The sequence below is a fragment of the Bombina bombina genome, chromosome 9, assembly GCF_027579735.1.
Source record: "Bombina bombina isolate aBomBom1 chromosome 9, aBomBom1.pri, whole genome shotgun sequence".
In the NCBI taxonomy this organism is placed as follows: Eukaryota; Metazoa; Chordata; class Amphibia; order Anura; family Bombinatoridae; genus Bombina; species Bombina bombina.
In genome coordinates this window covers 96205834-96228471 of record NC_069507.1, presented here as the reverse complement: position 1 = coordinate 96228471, position 22638 = coordinate 96205834, and the positions used below count along the sequence as shown (strand labels likewise).

At 39.7% G+C, this 22638-nt stretch overlaps 1 protein-coding gene across 1 annotated transcript in view; it reads right to left on the bottom strand.

Moving 5' to 3' along the window:
• NRBF2 (nuclear receptor binding factor 2) overlaps nt 1-17584 on the bottom strand; it is an 81701-nt gene extending 64117 nt beyond the window's left edge. Inside the window, exon 1 of the mRNA XM_053692263.1 lies at nt 17388-17584. Within this exon, the coding sequence (XP_053548238.1) occupies nt 17388-17417 (30 nt within the window). The 5' untranslated portion in view covers nt 17418-17584. The remainder of the gene's footprint in view (nt 1-17387) is intronic.
• Nucleotides 17585-22638: the final 5054 nt, after the last annotated feature.

Sequence of the window (22638 nt, the reverse complement as noted above, 5' to 3'; positions counted from 1 at the left end):
CAAAATGTGTAGATTTACACTTTGAGTCAGCAGCTCCTACTGAGCATGTCCAAGAATTCATAGAATATACGTATATGCATTTGTTATTGGCTGATGGCTGTCACATGATGCAGGGGGAGTGGAATTAGACATAACTGATATTTGTCAGAAGAAAATTTAGAACTCATTTTAAGTTCAGATTTAGGGGTCAATTTGCATCAACACCCCATAGTTTCTGGTCTGCCAGAAACGATGGTTTAGAAGCAGCAGTCGTAAGACCACTGCTTCTTTACTTCTCTGCCACCACTGAAATCATCCCAATCCGATCAAGATGATTGACTGCCCCTGCTAGCGGCTGATTGGTCACGAGTGTGCAGGGAGCGGCACTGCACAAGTATTTCACCAAAGTATTGTTGGCGCCCCTTGTTTTTCTATCCTCCTAGATTTCCTGATTCATCACACCTTGGATTCAAGCGGAGCAAGCCATTTGTTTTGATCCTTTGAACTTTTGTTCTTTATATATCCTTTACATTGAATTTGGACTTTTTATCTCTGAACACTTATCACATATTGGACTTTTCAGTTTTTTGAGTTTAATCAAATTCAACTGTTCACATATTTTGTTGCAAGTCTTTAGGTTTTTGCAATATTCCAACTGATATTTTGTTTAGGTATCACAATTGTTTCATGATTCTTTGCTTATGTATCACAATTGTTTCAAGTCTTACGGTTTGTAACAAGTCACACATTCTCCTTTGATTAACAAGATTTCACCCAATCATATACACATATACACCTCTACTCTCACATACTTATCTGTCACTGTTCAACTCACACGATACCAGAGGGATTTTCATTCACATCAACACATTTATTATAAAACACTACAGCGCGTCCCCTTAGTTTTTTCTTATAGAAAATACTTCTATACGTTCACCAGAAATGCTTGTGCAATGTTAAATGCCGATAAAGTATGCTGTCGGCATTTAGCGAGGTCAAGCGGACATGATTCGCTACAGCGAATCATGTCCGCTCGACCTTTGGTAAATCTACCCCTAAGTGGCTATTGCATCGTCTTTGTATCATGCATTTGTTAAAGGGACACTGAACCCAAAATTTTTCTTTTGTGATTCAGATAGAGCATGTATTTTTAAGCAACTTTCTAATTTACTCCTATTATCAAATTTTCTTTATTCTCATGGTATCTTTATTCGAAATGCAAGAATCTAAGTTTAGATGCCGGCCCATTTTGGTGAACAACCTGGGTTGTCCTTGCTGATTGGTGGAAAAAATCCATCCACCAATCAAAAAGTGCTGTCCAGAGTTCTTAACTCAAAAAAGCTTAGATGGCTTTTATTTCAAATAAAGAGAGCAAGAGAACGAAGAAAAATAAAAAATAGGAGTAAATTAGAAAGTTGCTTAAAATTGCATGCTCTATCTGAATCATGACCAAAATAAAAAAAATTGGGTTCAGTATCCCTTTAATTATGCAAATCCACTCTATTTGCTGGTCCTTTAAAGGGATATAAAACTAAAGATCTCTCTTTTGCGATTCAGGTAGAGCATGCCATTTTAAACATCTTTGTAATTTACTTCTGTTATCAAATTGTCTTTATTCTCTTTGTAAGTTTTGTTGAAAAGCAGGGATGTATGCTTAGGAGTCCGCCCTTTTCTGGAGCACTATATGGCAGCAGTTTTGCAAGAGCAATAGATGGCAGCGCTATTTCCTGCTATAAAGTGCTCCAGATGCCTACCTAGGTATCTCTTCAACACATAATATCATGGGAACAAAGCAAATTTAATAGAAGTAAATTTGAAACTTTTTAAAATGGTATAGTCTGAATTATAAAATATTTTTTGGGGTTTCATATCCCTTTAAGTTACACAACAGCAAAAACATAACAATTTGTGTGAATTACATTTTTCAAATGATTGATGAATGCTATAAATAAATTCCAAATATTTCTATTCAATCATTTCTCACAGTATACACCCAGTGCACTTATGTTGGTTCTCCTTCCAGATTCCATCAAATCAAAGAGCATAAAGAAGCAACTTGTATAATCTGTTGCAATCACTTGTTACATTCGTCATTGTAGAATTGGTTACTCACATTTACCAGAGCACAAATTAGCTCTGCATTTTATTAGCTCTTTGTAATTGACCACAGTGGCAAAACAGGATCTCTTCATTGATAAAGATTTTTATTCCAGTTCAAAATAACATACAATAAAAATGACATAAAATCAATAGGCGTTAAGTCACTCAGGATCTAAACACTCGAGTGCACAGGTGTATCAGGTGGATCCATCGGTCCATCTATCGCCAAATGAGTGTATTTTAACCCTTTAATGACAGGGTTAACGTGTCTACATCGGAACAACGTTCCGATGTAGACAAATTGAAATCCCGCGATTGTGCACGTGATTTCAATGATGGGATTGGGTCAGTGGGCGTCCCTATGAAGCTAGGCATGCCCTCCAGAACGCGATCCAGGGTCGGCTCCAAGGGGGGGCATTGGGGGGCAATGCCCACCCAAATGGAATGCTGTGCCTCTTCAAAATATATTGATATGATATTGATTATACACTTTAAAAATAATAAATAAAAACATAATTTATGCTTACCTGATAAATTTATTTCTCTTGTAGTGTATCCAGTCCACGGATCATCCATTACTTATGGGATATTAACTCCTCCCCAACAGGAAGTGCAAGAGGATTCACCCAGCAGAGCTGCTATATAGCTCCTCCCCTAACTGCCATTACCAGTCATTCGACCGAAAACATGCAGAGAAAGGAAAACCATAGGGTGCAGTGGTGACTGTAGTTTAATGGAAAAATTACCTGCCTTAAAGTGACAGGGCGGGCCGTGGACTGGATACACTACAAGAGAAATAAATTTATCAGGTAAGCATAAATTATGTTTTCTCTTGTTAAGTGTATCCAGTCCACGGATCATCCATTACTTATGGGATACCAATACCAAAGCTAAAGTACACGGATGACGGGAGGGACAGGCAGGCTCTTTATACGGAAGGAACCACTGCCTGAAGAACCTTTCTCCCAAAAACAGCCTCCGAAGAAGCAAAAGTGTCAAATTTGTAAAATTTGGAAAAAGTATGAAGAGAAGACCAAGTTGCAGCCTTGCAAATCTGTTCAACAGAAGCCTCATTCTTAAAGGCCCAAGTGGAAGCCACAGCTCTAGTAGAATGTGCTGTAATTCTTTCAGGAGGCTGCTGTCCAGCAGTCTCATAGGCTAACCGTATTATGCTACGAAGCCAAAAGGAGAGAGAGGTAGCCGAAGCTTTTTGACCTCTCCTCTGACCAGAATAAACGACAAACAGGGAAGACGTTTGTCGAAAATCCTTAGTTGCCTGTAGATAAAATTTCAGGGCACGGACTACATCTAGATTGTGTAGCAGACGTTCCTTTTTCGAAGAAGGATTAGGACACAAAGATGGAACCACAATCTCTTGATTGATATTCCTGTTAGTGACCACCTTAGGTAGGAACCCAGGTTTAGTACGCAGAACTACCTTGTCTGAATGAAAAATCAGATAAGGAGAATCACAATGTAAGGCAGATAACTCAGAGACTCTTCGAGCCGAGGAAATCGCCATTAAAAACAGAACTTTCCAAGATAACAACTTGATATCAATGGAATGAAGGGGTTCAAACGGAACCCCCTGTAAAACATTAAGAACTAAGTTCAAACTCCATGGTGGAGCAACAGTTTTAAACACAGGTTTGATCCTAGCTAAAGCCTGACAAAAAGCTTGAACGTCCGGAACTTCTGACAGACGTTTGTGTAAAAGAATGGACAGAGCTGAAATCTGTCCCTTTAAGGAACTAGCGGATAAACCCTTTTCTAAACCTTCTTGTAGAAAAGACAATATCCTCGGAATCCTAACCTTACTCCATGAGTAACTCTTGGATTCGCACCAATATAAGTATTTGCGCCATATCTTATGGTAAATCTTTCTGGTAACAGGCTTCCTAGCCTGTATTAAGGTATCAATAACTGACTCAGAAAAACCACGTTTTGATAAAATCAAGCGTTGAATTTCCAAGCAGTCAGCTTCAGAGAAATTAGATTTTGATGTTTGAAGGGACCCTGGATCAGAAGGTCCTGTTTCAGAGGTAGCGACCAAGGTGGACAGGATGACATGTCCACTAGATCTGCATACCAAGTCCTGCGTGGCCATGCAGGCGCGATTAGAATCACTGATGCTCTCTCCTGTTTGATTCTGGCAATCAATCGAGGAAGCATCGGGAAGGGTGGAAACACATAAGCCATCCCGAAGGTCCAAGGTGCTGTCAAAGCATCTATCAGAACCGCTCCCGGATCCCTGGATCTGGACCCGTAACGAGGAAGCTTGGCGTTCTGTCGAGACGCCATGAGATCTATCTCTGGTTTGCCCCAACGTCGAAGTATTTGGGCAAAGACCTCCGGATGAAGTTCCCACTCCCCCGGATGAAAAGTCTGACGACTTAAGAAATCCGCCTCCCAGTTCTCCACTCCCGGGATGTGGATTGCTGACAGGTGGCAAGAGTGAGACTCTGCCCAGCGAATTATCTTTGATACTTCCATCATTGCTAGGGAGCTTCTTGTCCCTCCCTGATGGTTGATGTAAGCTACAGTTGTGATGTTGTCCGACTGAAACCTGATGAGCCCCCGAGTTGTTAACTGGGGCCAAGCCAGAAGGGCATTGAGAACTGCTCTCAATTCCAGAATGTTTATTGGTAGGAGACTCTCCTCCTGATTCCATTGTCCCTGAGCCTTCAGAGAATTCCAGACAGCGCCCCAACCTAGTAGGCTGGTGTCTGTTGTTACAATCGTCCAGTCCGGCCTGCTGAATGGCATCCCCCTGGACAGATGTGGCCAAGAAAGCCACCATAGAAGAGAATTTCTGGTCTCTTGATCCAGATTCAGAGTAGGGGACAAGTCTGAGTAATCCCCATTCCACTGACTTAGCATGCACAATTGCAGCGGTCTGAGATGTAGGCGTGCAAAGGGTACTATGTCCATTGCTGCTACCATTAAGCCGATCACCTCCATGCATTGAGCTACTGACGGGTGTTGAATGGAATGAAGGACACGGCATGCATTTTGAAGCTTTGTCAACCTGTCTTCTGTCAGGTAAATCTTCATTTCTACAGAATCTATAAGAGTCCCCAAGAAGGGAACTCTTGTGAGTGGAAAGAGAGAACTCTTCTTTTCGTTCACCTTCCATCCATGCGACCTTAGAAATGCCAGTACTAACTCTGTATGAGACTTGGCAGTTTGAAAGCTTGAAGCTTGTATCAGAATGTCGTCTAGGTACGGAGCTACCGCAATTCCTTGCGGTCTTAGTACCGCCAGAAGAGCACCCAGAACCTTTGTGAAGATTCTCGGATGCCGTAGCCAATCCGAATGGAAGAGCTACAAACTGGTAATGCCTGTCTAGAAAGGCAAACCTTAGATACCGGTAATGATCTTTGTGAATCGGTATGTGAAGGTAAGCATCCTTTAAATCCACTGTGGTCATGTACTGACCCTTTTGGATCATGGGTAAAATTGTCCGAATAGTCTCCATTTTGAACGATGGAACTCTTAGGAATTTGTTTAGGATCTTTAAATCCAGGATTGGCCTGAAAGTTCCATCTTTTTTGGGAACCACAAACAGATTTGAGTAAAACCCTTGTCCCTGTTCCGACCGTGGAACTGGATGGATTACTCCCATTAATAAAAGCTCTTGTACGCAGCGTAGAAACGCCTCTTTCTTTATTTGGTTTGTTGACAACCTTGACAGATGAAATCTCTCTCTTGGGGGAGAGTATTTGAAGTCCAGAAGGTATCCCTGAGATATCTCTAGCGCCCAGGGATCCTGGACATCTCTTGCCCAAGCCTGGGCGAAGAGAGAAAGTCTGCCCCCCACTAGATCCGTTCCCGGATCGGGGGCCCTCAATTCATGCTGTTTTAGGGGCACCAGCAGGTTTCCTGGCCTGCTTGCCCTTGTTCCAGGACTGGTTAGGTCTCCAGCCTTGTCTGTAGCGAGCAACAGATCCTTCTTGTTTTGGAGCAGAGGAAGTTGATGCTGCTCCTGCTTTGAAATTCCGAAAGGAACGAAAATTAGATTGTCTAGCCTTAGGTTTGGCTCTGTCTTGAGGCAGGGCATGGCCTTTACCTCCTGTAATGTCAGCGATAATTTCTTTCAATCCGGGCCCGAATAAGGTCTGCCCTTTGAAAGGTATATTAAGAAATTTAGACTTAGAAGTAACGTCAGCTGACCAGGATTTTAGCCACAGTGCTCTGCGCGCCTGAATGGCGAATCCGGAATTCTTAGCCGTAAGCTTAGTTAAATGTACTACGGCATCTGAAATAAATGAGTTAGCTAACTTAAGAGCTTTAAGCCTGTGTGTAATCTCATCTAATGGAGCTGATTCAAGTGTCCCTTCCAGAGACTCAAACCAAAATGCTGCTGCAGCCGTGAGAGGCGCAATGCATGCAAGGGGTTGCAATATAAAACCTTGTTGAACAAACATTTTCTTAAGGTAACCCTCTAACTTTTTATCCATTGGATCTGAAAAGGCACAGCTATCCTCCACCGGGATAGTGGTACGCTTAGCTAAAGTAGAAACTGCTCCCTCCACCTTAGGGATCGTTTGCCATAAGTCCCGTGTGGTGGTGTCTATTGGAAACATCTTTCTAAATATCGGAGGGGGTGAGAACGGCACACCGGGTCTATCCCACTCCTTAGTAACAATTTCAGTAAGTCTCTTAGGTATAGGAAAAACGTCAGTACTCGACGGTACCGCAAAATATTTATCCAACCTACACATTTTTTCTGGTATTGCAACTGTGTTACAATCATTCAGAGCCGCTAACACCTCCCCTAGTAATACACGGAGGTTTTCCAGCTTAAATTTAAAATTTGAAATATCTGAATCCAATCTGTTTTTGATCAGAACCGTCAGCCGCAGAATGAAGCTCTCCGTCCTCATGTTCTGCAAGTTGTGACGCAGTATCTGACATGGCCCTAACATTATCAGCGCACTCTGTTCTCACCCCAGAGTGATCACGCTTACCTCTTAGTTCTGGTAATTTAGCCAAAACTTCAGTCATAACAGTAGCCATATCCTGTAATGTGATTTGTAATGGCCGCCCAGATGTACTCGGCGTCACAATATCACGCACCCCCCGAGCGGGAGATGCAGGTACTGACACGTGAGGCGAGTTAGTCGGCATAACTCTCCCCTCGTTGTTTGGTGAAATGTGTTCAATTTGTACAGATTGACTTTTATTTAAAGTAGCATCAATACAGTTAGTACATAAATTTCTATTGGGCTCCACTTTGGCATTAGCACATATAGCACAGATGTCTTCCTCTGAATCAGACATGTTTAACACACTAGCAAATAAACTAGCAACTTGGAAATACTTTTCAAGTAATTTACTATAATATGAAAACGTACTGTGCCTATAAGAAGCACAGAAAGAGTTATGACAGCTGAAAGTTAATAAACTGAAAGGTTATAGCATCAAATCTTTGTAAAAAACACAATTTTAGCAAAGGCTTGTTCCCATTAGCGAAGGATAACTAACCCTGATAGCAGAAAAAAAAGTTACAGAAATAAACGTTTTTTATCACAGTCAACTACAATCTCACAGCTCTGCTGTGAATGATTACCTCCCTCAAAACAAGTTTTGAAGACCCCTGAGTTCTGTATGAGATGAACCGGATCATGCAGGAAACACAATGAGCTTCTGACTGAATTTTTTGACCTCCCCCTCACACACAACAGTGAGAGAGATCAGTAAACTGTCATAAATTAAATAAAACAACTGCCAAGTGGAAAAAATAATGCCCAAAACATTTTATTCACCCAGTACCTCAGAAAATGAAACGATTTTACATGCCAGCAAAAAACGTTTAACATAAATTAAGTGTTATTAAAGAGCCTGTTGCCAGTCCCTGCAAATTAGGCTAAAGTCTTATGCACACAGTATAATTCCAGTGAAGTGCCATTCCCCAGAATACTGAAGTGTAAAATATACATACATGACAGCCTGATACCAGATGCTGCTACTGCATTTAAGGCTGAGTTTACATTATATCGGTATGGCAGAATTTTCTCATCAATTCCATTGTCAGAAAATAATAAGCTGCTACATACCTCTTTGCAGATTAATCTGCCCGCTGTCCCCTGATCTGAAGTTTACCTCTCCTCAGATGGCCGAGAAACAGCAATATGATCTTAACTACGCCGGCTAAAATCATAGTAAAAACTCAGGTAGATTCTTCTTCAAATTCTACCAGAGAAGGAATAACACTCCGGTGCTATTATAAAATAACAAACTTTTGATTGAAGGTATAAAACTAAAAATAATCACCATAGTCCTCTCACACATCCTATCTAGTCGTTGGGTGCAAGAGAATGACTGGTAATGGCAGTTAGGGGAGGAGCTATATAGCAGCTCTGCTGGGTGAATCCTCTTGCACTTCCTGTTGGGGAGGAGTTAATATCCCATAAGTAATGGATGATCCGTGGACTGGATACACTTAACAAGAGAAATAATGAATTGTTATATAATGCTGCATGCTGGGGGCGGAGTTAGCTGCCGAACTGTGAGGTCACATCACGCATCTGCAAGGAGCTCCGTGTCTTAACCTCTTTGGAATTGGAAGTTAATTAGAGACTTTTTGTTCTTGTCTTTAACCATATTCATTTTACCTAACTATCCTGAGTTACTGATTTTCTTAAACAATAGACCATGATAAGAATATGATTGTATCATAAATATGTCTATAAATTACTACCGGCTTCTATCGACGCCTCAGATCACAGTGCACTTTTGAGGCATCGGTAGCCATTTATTGACATATTTATATGATAGAATCATATTCTTATAGGTTCACAGTACATAGGTTGTACTAAGAAGCCTGATATCCGTTAGTTATTGCAAAACAGGTATAGCTAAATCTAATCTACTAAATTACCAGTACCTGAAAACCTAGTATCCTCACTGTTATTATAAACAAAGGGGTAAATTGCATTGGGGTGCATGGCTGTTTAGGGGACATGATTGAGATTTGAGAATGAGTCTCAAGTTTAATGGCTCTGTTTTAGTGCATTGCATAGGATTTTACCTAGTGATTTAGCACATATTCTCCAAATGTTAATAGTGGGGGATAAGCCAGCCAGAAACTACAGTTTCCTGCAGAATATGTAGATATGCTCTTATTTTGACTCTCATACATGCTTTGTAATGCGTGCCCCCTCGTGAAAAAAAATGCCCCCCATTTCATTCGTTCTGGAGCCGACCCTGCCGCGATCCCATCCAGGAAGCGCTGTTGGCTTTAAGACGCTCTATTCCGTCCTAACCGCGCTAAAGCCAGGCGCGGTTAGGATGGAACAGAACACTGCAACAGTGTTAAAAGGTTTAAGGGACAGTCTAGACACAATACTTATTCTTTATTGCTTTTTGTTACATACCGAACAAGCATCTTGCAATGGGATGCACACCCATAAGCTTGTAGGAAGTACATGAAACTTAATCGTTTGTTAGCATCCAAATATGTCCGACAAGCTCTGCATACAGCTTTCTTCTTGTCCAGTTAGCTGTTTTCTTGTATAAAAGTTTAGCAGTGTATGTTTAATATTCTTTCAGTTCGCTATTTCAAAATTGCTCATGCACAAATCAGCATGATTTTAAGAGTTGATCATGATTGGAGAACCATAAAATACCAAAATATACACACACACACACACACACACACACAATAGGTGGACGGAGCTTGGCGGCCATTTTCAGTTCCTGACAAACAATGAATATTTAAATGTTTCATGTACTTCTTACAAGCTTATAGATGTGGGACCAGTTGCAGGATGGTTCTCTGGTATGTAACAATAAGTAATCAAAATGATGTATTCCATAAATGTAACATACAATAACATTTACATAAAATCAATAAGCATGTTACTGGGAGTCTAAACAAAACGAGAGAGTGCACAGGTGTATCCATTTTTTGTATCTATTACCAGTCCCTCTATCGCCAAACGCCTGTGTTTTTAAGACAAATACGAGCAGACACCTCACACAGGGGGCGGGAATACTTACCGGCACTAAGAGATAGAGTTTTTTGGGTGGACAGTCTGCTTGTATTTGCCTTAAAACACACTCATTTGGCAATCGAGGGACTGGTAATAGATACACCTGTGCACTCTCGAGTATTTAGATCCCGATTGACTTATGTCTTTTAATTTTAAGTAAATTTTGTTGTATGTTACTTTTAACTGGAATATCTTTATTAAAGGGACACTGAACCCCAAAAAAATTATTTCGTGATTCAGATAGAGCATGACATTGTAAGGAACTTTCTAATTTACTCCCATTATCAAATTTTCTTCATTCTCTTGGTATCTTTATTTGAAATGCAAGAATGTAAGTTTAGAAGCCGGCCTATTTTTGTGAACAACCTGGGTAGTTCTTGCCGATTGGTGGATAAATTCATCCATCTATTTAAAAAAAAGTGCTGTCCAGAGTTCTGAACCTAAAAAAAGCTTAGATGCATTCTTTTTAAAATAAAGATAGCAAGAGAACGAAGAAAAATTGATAATAGGAGTAAATTAGAAAGTTGCTTAAAATTGCATGCTCTATCTGAATCATGAAAGAAATAATGTGGGTTCAGTGTCCCTTTAAGGAAGAGATCCTATTTTGCCACTGAGGTAATTTACAAACCGCTAAAAAAAAATCCAGAGCGGATTAGAGCTCTGGTAAATGTGAGTACCTAATTATAACAAGTGCTTGCAACAGATTAACAGTATGAAAGTTGTTTTTCTTTCTGCTTTTTCCCATCTGAGGAAATTTGCAAGGAGAACTACCACCATTATAATTTATTTATTATTTAATACATTCTGCTTTATTTACTGGTTGTTTATATTGTTTACTTTTTTATACATATACTCAAATAAAATATTTTTTATTATTTCTATCTGGACTCATTCGAAAATGAAATAAATCCATTAATAAGTCTAAGAAACCCAACACGCTGCCTGCAGCGGCGATTATAGGTTAGGCTGGCTGTTTAGATCTTTGTCGGTGGAAAATGGGTCTATCGTCTGTACTGAACAAAAATAAACCTTTATAAATGTATTTTTTATATTTGTTTGTAATGCCACTGAATTCCATAGTTTTAAACTAGTTTAAAAAAATAGCATTAAAGTGTAGGGTTTGATATATATTGGGTCCCAAGATGCCACGTCGCCTCAAATCCAACTGTCATCAGATGGGCTTCCCTAACATCAGAAGGAGAGTTTGTTGCAACTTTGCTTTTTAATCTTTAGCAATAAAGATTGGTTTTATACGGAGCCTTGGATTCTGTTTAGCCTTAAAGGGCCAGGATACCCAAATGTTGAACCACTTGAAAGTGATGCAGCATAGCTGTAAAAAGCTGACTAGAAAATATCACCTGAACATCTCTATGTAAAAAAGAAAGATATTTTAACTCAAAAATTCCTCAGTAGCCACATCCCATTGTAAAGGACTTCTAAGCAGCAAATCAGTATGTCTGTCCCGGGACAGCTAAGGGAGTGAGCTTACGTGCACACACAGCTTATTTCCCTATTCAGTTTAAGGAAGTTTACTGTGAAATCTCATGAGATCACAGTAAAAGAGTTCATGACCTCAGCACTGTTGATGCCGATTGGCTGCTGTTCATTTCTTTTTACCTGCAGCTGAACAACAGCTGAAGTATAGCTTTTTACACAGAACTTACTCTGCTGAGGAGATTGTGAGGTAAAATATCTTCCTTTTTTTTTTTACATAGAGATGCTCAGCTGATATTTTCCCGACAGCTTTTTACAGTTATACGGCATCAGTTTCAAGTGATTTAGCATATGAGTATTATGTCCCTTTAACATTAGTGGCAGTATTTTCTCCATACAGACTGAAAGGATAGTACAGCCTGTGTTACTAACGAGTGTCATATCTTCGGGGGTGGGCATTCCCAGAGGTGGAATACAAACCAGATCTTTGGAGCAATACAGAGGAACCTGTCCATAAATTAAACCATACTGATGTAAGCAGCCACGATAGCGACTTTGATTTTGTTTAAAAACCAACATGCCCTGTTACCTTGTAGATTCCTGTTCAGATGTGCGGGGAACAGCCGTACTAAAAAGGGCAAAATCAGTACTCTCTTCCCCTTTTCCTGACTCTCATCCACCCTATCTTCTTAACCTCAAACAAGGAGTAGGCGAAATAGTTAAAGGGACATTAAACCCAAAATTTGTCTTTCATTATTCAGACAGACAGAGAATACAAGTTTAAACAACATTCCAATTTACTTCTATTATCTAATTTGCTTCATTCTTTAGATATCCTTAGTTAAAGAAATAGCAATGCACATGGGTGAGCCAATCACATGAGGCATCTATGTGCAGCCACCAATCAGAAGCTACTGAGCCTATCTAGATATGCTTTTCAGGAAAGAATATCAAGAGAATGAAGCAAATTAGATAATAGAAGTAAATTAGAAAGTTGTTTAAAATTGCATTCTCTATCTGAATCAAGAAAGAAAAAATGTGGGTTTAATGTCCCTTTAATGTGATTGGGAGTCCAAAGGGCTTCATATAACGTCATTATACAAAGCTTTTTTTTTTTTATTACATTTTGTTCTATCTTTTCTCCATGGTTAAAAGGATATTAGAAGATTCATGACAGTCTAATCAGACATGTCATTGTGACTCACTATTCGAATATAATATAACAATGCAGTTGTCTTTGTTTCCTTATAGGTTATGCTGTTTGGACTCTTGATTGGAAGATGTTTTTTTCATGTGAAAAACCACAAAAGGGTGCAAAGTTACTCTCCAAACAGATATGGAATTCTTTGATACAGCATCATTTCCAGTATTACCAATTGTTTTTGGCCTTCCATGGCTATGGAAACATAGTCCTCAAATAAACTCAAATACTCATCAAGTTAAATTGAGTTACAGTTTCTGGAAGTAAACCTGAAATCTTGTCCTTCAGCCTGATATTTTTCCAGATGTGGAGAAAGCAACATCATCTGTTTGTTCTAAATGTCTTGGTTCTAACATGAAGACAGCCCAGGTGCTACCTCCTCTCTCTGGATTGGAATCTAAAGTGTCTTGATATTGCCCTGCCAGTTCCAAAGTCAACTGTGCATTCCAAGAAAATTGCAAATTGTCTCTAAAGTATTGTTAACATAATGCCTGGGGTCTATCTGCTTTACACAAGGCATTTGCCACTTGTTCTGTTTCATACTTTCCAAGCATTTTCTTTGTCCATTTCCTGCTCTTGTACAGCTGGAGGATATTCAGGATTCTATGATAGACTCCATCATTAGTTCCTCTATCTTTACTTGCTCCTGTTATTTGGGTCATCATTAGCAATCACAGATAAGCATCTGTTATGTATAATTTATCAAGATCCATTCTGTCCAAGCTTTTTTTTTTTTAAGATCATCTCTTAATTGGCCATCTTGTCAACAACTACCAGAATATAAAACAGACTCTTTATTTTTCTCCCTCTCACACAAATCAATATTGGCCATTAAAGCAACATGAATTAGAATCTTCCTTTAACCCTTTGGCTGCTAAGCCATTTCCCACCTGGGTGCTAATATTTTATTTTTTTATTATTATTTTTGAAAACTTTTTTTTTAACTTTTTTATTTTTTTTTACAGACCCCCAAGACTTACACTGTTGGTGATTACCTTTCCAACAATGGGTCTTGGGGGTCTGTAGCTGCTTAGATGCCTGAGATACAGGCTTCTAAGCCTCATGCCCCCTCCTCCTATACTTAACATTGTTAAGTATAAATAACGTTGCGCAGTGACGTCATCACAATTGCGCGTGACATCGCGCATCACGTGAAGCCCCGGCGATGCCTGTCACTCTACAGGCACGATCGCCGGGGTAGGAGCAGCAAGAAGCCCCCAGATCTCCCTCAAGGTGGGAGAGTGCTAGTGACGGCTCTGAGCCGTCATTAGCACCAGAGTGAGAAACTCTGTGACGGTTCAGAGCCATCATTAGCACTCAAAGGGTTAAAAGAAAGAGGGAAGAGAGAAAAAAAAGAGAACAAATGGAAAGAGAGAGGGAAAAAAGAGAGACACAAAGAGAATGAAGAGAGGAGAGAGATGCTTGTTTATGCGGCAACCAGGCTAAGTGCTCTCCTCCCCCTTCAACTTCCCACATGAAACACACACAAAGCGAGAGGCAACGTAATACTGTGGACAGCTAAGGTGGTTGCATAACTGCTGGGGGAAACCGATTGATTAGTTCTTTTCTGTATAATTAGGGTCCTCGATGTAAGTGCAGTGGACAAATTTGAATCCCTAGTTATTTTTCCTGGCAACTGATGTATTAAAAGGGACATGAAACCCAAATTCTCTCCCTTTATGATTCAGATAGAGAATACAATTTAAAAACCGTTTCCAACTTACTTCTATTATCAAATTTGCTTTTGTTCTCGTGTTATTCTTTGTTGAAGAAATATTTAGATAGGTAATGTGCACGTCTGAAGCACTTACATGACAGGAAATAGTACAGCCATCTAGTGCTCCTGCTAATGATAACATTATTGCAAAACTGTGCACACTCCTGAACTTGCCTTCCTGCTTTTCAACAAAGGATAACAAGAAAATGAAATAATGGAAGTAAATTGGAAATTGTTTTCCAATTGTATGTTGTATCTGAAACATGAAAGAAATGTTTTGGGTTTTATGTCCCTTTAACCCCCCCCCCCCCACAATTTTGGTTTTATGCCACCCCCCCTGCCCCCGCCATGAAATACTTTTATTGGAGCTGGTGATCACTGTTCCCAAAAAGTTAGACTAAAGTAATGTAATCTAATCTTAACCTAACCTAAATTAATAATAAATAACTTTAATATGTTTTTTGTTTTTTAACAAATGTTGTGTTGCTCTATATTTCATTCAAAATGTTGCAATGGTATTGAAGTGTTGTTGTCAAGATAAGCATTCAACACAGATGTCTATTTTCTAAAAAAAATGACAAGAGTATTGGTTAAAATTCCCTTAAACCCAAATGTTGCAACACAATGCATAGCAAATCTAAAAATGTTTACTTCAAGGGCAATTCTAGTGGGGAATTTTTTTTTCTAGAGCAGTGACGGCATATCAATATTTCAGAAGCTTTAAAGGGATACTAAACCCAATTTTTTTTCTCTGTTGTGATTCAGAGAGCATGCAATTTTATGCAACTTTCTAATTTACTCCTATTATGAACCAAAAGGTGCTGAACCAAAAATGGGACGGCTCCTAACCTTACATTACTGCTTTTCAAATAAAGATAGCAAGAGAACAAAGAAAATTTGATAATTGGAGTAAATTAGAAAGTTGCATAAAAATGCATGCTCTATCTGAATCATGAAAGAAACATATTGGGTTTAGTATCCCTTTAAGGGCTGAAAAAAATATACGGCACAGGGTTAGATTTAGGTAAGGTAGCAGGGTATACTCTGTTTTTCTTCCCTTCATAGGGCTTCATGAGTTGTGGTCTTTATAAAGCACACATTTTTAGTTGAGCTCTTTTCCTAAGCGCCACAAAAACAATAGCACACATTGTTAGTTGTGTTTTTCCTGAGGGCCAGAAGAACTAGTGTAGAGGGCCGCATGTGGCTCCTGGGCCTACAGTTGGTTATCCCTATTCAGGAAATGGTGATAATTAAAATAATAATTAAAAGGGACATTTTAGTGTAAACGCGTCTCTCCTTTAATGTGCTTACAATGATCTATTCTACTTGCTGGATTTTGTTAAATTGTTTACAAATTGCTGCTTTACCCTTGTTTGTTATTTGAAATAGCTGCTTTTGCCTGTTGAAACCACCAGGTAAAAAAAAAAGAAAGTTTCAATTAGCAAAAACAGAGTTTTTTAAATACATTCTAAACCTACATTTCCAATATATATAATACTCTGTAGCTGGTATAACAAGTCGCTGGAACACATTAAGGGGAAAAAAAAAATCTTAGGAGCTGGCCCATTTTTAGTTCAGAACCTGGGTTACTTTTGCTTATTGGTGGCTAAATGTAGTCACAAATAAGCGTGCGCTTTCCAGGGTGCTCCTAAGCTTTACATTCCTGCTTTTTAAATAAAGATAGCAAGAGAACAAAGAAAATGTGATAATAGGAGTAAATTAGAAAGTTGCTTAAAATTGCGTGCTCTATCTGAATCATGAAAGAAAAAAAATGTGGGTTTAGTGTCACTTTAAGTCACGCTGATGTGCTTCTGAGCTGGTACTGTGCAGCACATAACTAGCAGTTGGTGGTTATATGTATATACCTCCCCAGAAAGGCAAAACGTCTGTATTCTGAATGAAACTTTAACATAAAAAGAGAAAAAGAAAATTGTCTAATGTGTTAAAAGCAATTAATAGTGTAAAAATGCTCCAACTATGTAAAAAACGAAGATATTTTACCTCACAATTTCCTCAGCTCAGCAGAGTAAGTTCTGTGTAAAAAGTTATACTCAGCTGCTGCTTAGCTGCAGGTAAAAAAAAAATGAAGAAATGAACAGCAGCCAATCAGCATCAGCAGTGCTGAGGTCATGAACTCTTTTAATGTGATCTCATCAGATTTCATAGTAAACTTCCTTAAACTGAATAGGGAAATAACATGTGTGCACGAAGCTCATTCCCTTGGCTATCCCAGGACAGACATACTGATTTGCTGCTTAAAGTCCTTTGCAATGGGTTTGAATACTTAGGGCATTTTGAGGTAAAATATATATTTTTTTTTACATAGAGATGCTCAGGTGATATTTTCTAGTCAGCTTTTTACAGCTATGCTGCATCACTTTCAAGTGTTTCAACATTTGGGTATCATGGCCCTTTAACTTTGTGTTTAATCACTTTGCAGATAAAACATATGCCAAAGGGCAATCTTAGCAATTATAAAATCTCTGATGATTTAAATCACTTAATTATTCTATTATTATAAAAAGTCACACAATGGTCAGACCTAACATTACTTCTGCTAGTCAGATTTGTTAACCCTATAATTGCTAGAGGAGTCAACCGACTGCAGCCTTCATGACTTGCCAGCCTTGTTAACACATTAGCTGCCAAAGGCACCAGTGTTCCTAATCTTATTTTTTTTAAATCTCATATGCCAAAGACGGCTCAAAAGGGATAAAGTCATTAGAGAGACTGGTTAACTCCTTGTAGGGACAGCAATCCCTCGTAACCCTCTTAGGCAGCTAAGGGGTTAAATGCCTGGCAGTACAATGATTTTCCAGGGTCACGTCAGTAAAGTGAATGGTTTTACATGTTGTATGGCTGCCCAGTAAATGCGATTAGGGTGACATATGTCCCAGTGAGGACAGGTGGATGTGACACCCGTGACGTATTGCACCTGCACCCATAAAGCCGAACTCACCAGGTTCAGAGGACTCTCCATGACTTCCATAGAGTCCGGATGTCTCTGTTTCCCAGCTGCTATACAGGAGAGTTCCTGTATCTGGGCTCAGTCATCAGGCCGCGCTGTCACCTCAGAACCGAGGGGTAATCTATCGACTCTCAGTTCCCTGGTTGTCAACACTGGCAGCAGAACCCGCAGCACCAGCAATAACAACTTCCTCCTCTAGCACCGCCCCATGCGACGCGTCACCGATGACGTCATTTACAGTTACCAGACGGCGTTAGCATGAGGGAGGAGCGAAGTGACGTCAACATGCAGCTGTCCAGCTCTGTTCTCGCGATGACCGGCGAGCGGTTGCCATGGATAGGAAAGAGGCGTCCTTTTTTGGTTGCCTGTAAGATGAGTTCTTTATTTCGCATTTTTCTATCTATTACAAAACAGTTCGAGCTAAGAATGCGGTTTAAATGATTTTTTTAATTAGATATTTAATGTGTCCTTTTAAGATTTGGGGGGCACATTAGAATTTGTTTTCACAGGTTTGGAGGACAATTTAAAAAAATAAAAAATAAATATTTATTGTAAAATTAAAATATATGTATAATTTATTGTAAAGAAACTAAAACAGTCATTTCTTTTTTCATCATGATATATACATGAAATGACAATGACCCACCTACTCAGAAATACATTCGTTAGAGCATGTAATTTTATCACTATCTACCCTGCAAACCTGTCGGCTAGATTACGAGTTTTGCGATATGAGTAAAAAAGCAGCGTTAAGGTTCATAACGCTGCTTTTTCACTACTGCTGCTATTACGAGTCTTGTAGGTACAGCTGTCCCGCACACTTTTTTTGGCTGTACCGCAAATTAACGTACGCAATTTGTGTAAAGTCTTTTTTCAATGGGACTTCCATAGCGCCTGTATTACAAGATTTTTTTTGGAGGCCGAAAAGTGAGCGGTACAGCCTATCCCGCAAGATTCGTAACGCATTCTAAAGTCAGTAGTTATGAGTTTTACGCTACAAAGTACACTAACACCCATAAACTACCTATTAACCCCTAAACCGAGGCCCTCCCGCATCGCAAACACTAAATGAAAATTATTAACCCCTAATCTGCCGTTCCGGACATCGCCACCACTAGAATAAACATATTAACCCCTAAACCGCCGCACTCCCGCCTCGCAAACACTAGTTAAATATTATTAACCCCTATTCTGCTGTCCCTAACCGCCACAACCTACATTACAGTTATTAACCCCTAACCTCGCCGCCACTATCCTAAAGTTATTAACCCCTAAACCTAAGTCTAACCCTAACACCCCCTAACTTAAATATAATTAAAAGAAATCTAAATACAAATTCATATCATTACCTAAATAATTCCTATTTAAAACTAAATACTTACCTATAAAATAAACCCTAAGCTAGCTACAATATAACTAATAGTTACATTGTAGCTAGCTTAGGGTTTATTTTTATTTTACAGGCAAGTTTGTATTTATTTTAACTAGGTAGAATAGTTACTAAATAGTTATTAACTATTTACTAACTACCTAGCTAAAACAAATTTACCTGTAAAATAAAACCTAACCTGAGTTACACTAAAACCTAACCTTACACTACAATTAAATAAATTACCTAAATTAAATACAATTACCTAAATTACAAAAAAACAACAACACTAAATTACACAAAATAAAAAACAAATGATCAGATGTTTAAACTAATTATACCTAATCTAATAGCCCTATCAAAATGTAAAAAAGCCCCCCAAAATAAAAAAAAACCTAGCCTAAACTAAACTACCAATAGCCCTTAAAAGGGCCTTTTGCGGGGCATTGCCCCAAAGAAATCAACTCTTTTACCTGTAAAAAAAAATACAAACCCCCCCCAACAGTAAAACCCACTACCCACACAACCAACCCCCCAAATGAAAAGCTAACTAAAAAAAAACTAAGCTCCCCATTGCCCTGAAAAGGGCATTTGGATGGGCATTGCCCTTAAAAGGGCATTTAGCTCTATTGCTGCCCAAACCCTTACCTAAAAATAAAACCCACCCAATAAACCCTTAAAAAAACCTAACACTAACCCCTGAAGATCCACTTACAGTTTTGGAGAGCCGACATCCATCCTCAATGAAGCCGGGAGATGTCCTCAACGAAGGGGCAAGAAGTCCTCAACGGAGCCGGGAGAAGTCTTCATCCAAGCCGGCAGAAGTGGTCCTCCAGACGGGCAGAAGTCTTCATCCAGACGGCATCTTCTATTTTCATCCATCCGGTGAGGAGCGGGTCCATCTTCAAGACATCCGGCGCGGAGCATCCTCTTCAAACGAAGTCTTCTTCTCGAATGAATGTTTCTTTACGTGACGTCATCCAAGATGGCGTCCCTTGAATTCCGATTGGCTGACAGAATTCTATCAGCCAATCGGAATTAAAAGTGAAAAAATCCTATTGGCTGATCCAATCAGCCAATAGGATTGAGCTTCAATCCTATTGGCTGATCCAATCAGCCAATAGGATTGAGCTTGCATTCTATTGGCTGATTGGAACAGCCAATAGAATGCAAGCTCAATCCTATTGGCTGATTGCATCAGCCAATAGGATTTTTTCACCTTTAATTCCGATTGGCTGATAGAATTCTGTCAGCCAATCGGAATTCAAGGGACGCCATCTTGGATGACGTCACTCAAAGAAACATTCATTCGGGAAGAAGACTTTGTTTGAAGAGGATGCTCTGCGCCGGATGTCTTGAAGATGGACCCGCTCCTCACCGGATAGATGAAGATAGAAGATGCCGTCTGCCCGTTTGGAGGACCACTTCTGCCGGCTTGGATGAAGACTTCTCCAGGCTTCGTTGAGGACTTCTTGCCGCTTCGTTGAGGACTTCTCCCGGCTTCGTTGAGGATGGATGTCGGCTCTTCAAAACTGTAAGTGGATCTTCAGCGGTTAGTGTTAGGTTTTTTAAGGGTTTATTGGGTGGGTTTTATTTTTAGGTTAGGGTTTGGGCAGCAATAGAGCTAAATGCCTTTTTAAGGGCAATGCCCATCCAAATGCCCTTTTCAGGGCAATGGGGAGCTTAGGTTTTTTTAGTTAGCTTTTTATTTGGGGGGTTGGTTGTGTGGGTGAGGGGTTTTAATGTTGGGGGGAATTTTTATTTAGATTTCTTTTAATTATATTTAAGTTAGGGGGGTGTTAGGGTTAGGGTTAGACTTAGGTTTAGGGGTTAATAAATTTAGTTATAGTGGCGGCGGCGTTGGGGGCGGCAGATTAGGGGTTAATAAATGTAGGTAGGTGGCGGCGATGTTAGGGGCGGCAGATTAAGGGTTAATAATATTTAACAAGTGGGGAGTGCAGCGGTTTAGGGGTTAACATGTTTATTATAGTGGCAGCGACTTTGGGGGCGGCAGATTAGGGGTTAATAAGTGTAGGTAGGTTGCGGCGACATTGGGGTCGGGAGATTATGGGTTAATAAAGATAATGTAGGTGTCGGCGATGTTGGGGACAGCAGATTAGGGGTTAATAAGTATAATGTAGGTGTTGGCGATGTCCGGAGCGGCAGATTAGGGGTTAATAAATTTATACTTATTAACCCCTAATCTGCCGCTCCGGACATCGCCAACACCTACATTATACTTATGTGTCAGCGATGTTGAGGGCAGCAGATTAGGGGTTAATAAGTGTAGTTAGGTGGCGGCGATGTTGGGAGCGGCAGATTAGGAGTTAATAAGTGTAGGTAGGTTGCGGCGACATTGGGGGCGGGAGATTAGGGGTTAATAAGTGTAGGTAGGTTGCGGCAACATTGGGGACGGGAGATTAGGGGTTAATAAGTATAATGTAGGTGTCTGCGATGTTGGGGGCAACAGATTAGGGGTTAATAAGTTTAATGTAGGTGTCGGCGATGTCGGGGGCAGCAGATTAGGGGTTAATAAGTGTAAGATTAGGGGTGTTTAGACTCAGGGTTCATGTTAGGGTGTTAGGTGTAAACATAAATTTAGTTTCCCCATAGGAATCAATGGGGCTGCGTTACGGAGCTTTATGCTGCTTTTTTGCAGGTGTTAGACTTTTTTTCAGCCGGCTCTCCCCATTGATGTCTATGGGGAAATTGTGCACGAGCACGCACAACCAGCTCACCGCTGACTTAAGCAGCGCTTGTATTGGAGTGCGGTATGGAACACAATTTTGCTCTACGCTCACTTCTTGCCTTTTAACGCCGGATTTAGAAAAACCTGTAATACCAGCGCTGTAGGTAAGTGAGCGGTGAGAATAACGTGCAAGTTAACACCGCACCCCTCTTGCCACAAAACTTGTAATCTAGCCGTTAGTTTTTAACTCCCACAAATGGGTGAAACACATAGGTAAAGTACCACTTATGAGCCACAGATAGGGTTGCCAGCTGTGCTCCATACAAATATTGGATGACATATAGGTAACTGGACATGGGACGTAGCTGGGTTCACACAATGTCCCCACAATAGCTCAATCTTAGGCCCCACCCTAGATCACACCACATATATTTTTCACCCCTTGGTTACCAGTAACACATGTACGTAGTTGTGATGCGACCCCCTTGGCTGCCAGAAGTAAACACCCAGCAATGATTGAACACCCTATTGGTTGCCTGTAACACATATAATAGAAAATGCACAGTGTAACTTCTTTTTGAGCCATTTTTCTAATGCATGAATTACATAGAAAGCCCTTTATATTTAGCTAACAGGGGTCTTTAAGTGTCCAGTATTTTAGAACAGATTGTACTGGACAGTTTGCTGAAATACTGGACACCCTATTTGTATGGTTCAGATCAACTATAATTAATATAAAATTGATACAGACTAAAATGTGGGGAGTCTAATGCAAATTCCTATAGTTGGAGGATTGCAGAGGGCGCAAATATAAATGGTTGTGTTATAAAAAAAGGTGCTGAAAATGAAATGGATGTGTATGAAACGTAGGTTTCAATTTGTGTGTTCTCCTTTAAATAATTTGGGTATTTCTATGTGTGAATCAAAAATATAATAATAATGGGAAAATGTGCAGTTATGTGCAATCATGTATATACAATACAATTGTTATAACATCAATAATTGTGAAAAATAAAAATTATAATAAAGAAACAATGAAGTCGTGTTTTAAAAGTTCCTGAGTCTGCTCTTCTTCTGGCAGGATTGGACTTGCAAGAAGAATCTAAAAAAGATGTAAAGAATAGACGCCTCATAGTGCATTTATCCAAAATAAATTTTCAGTGAATACAAAGTTGCTAACAAGT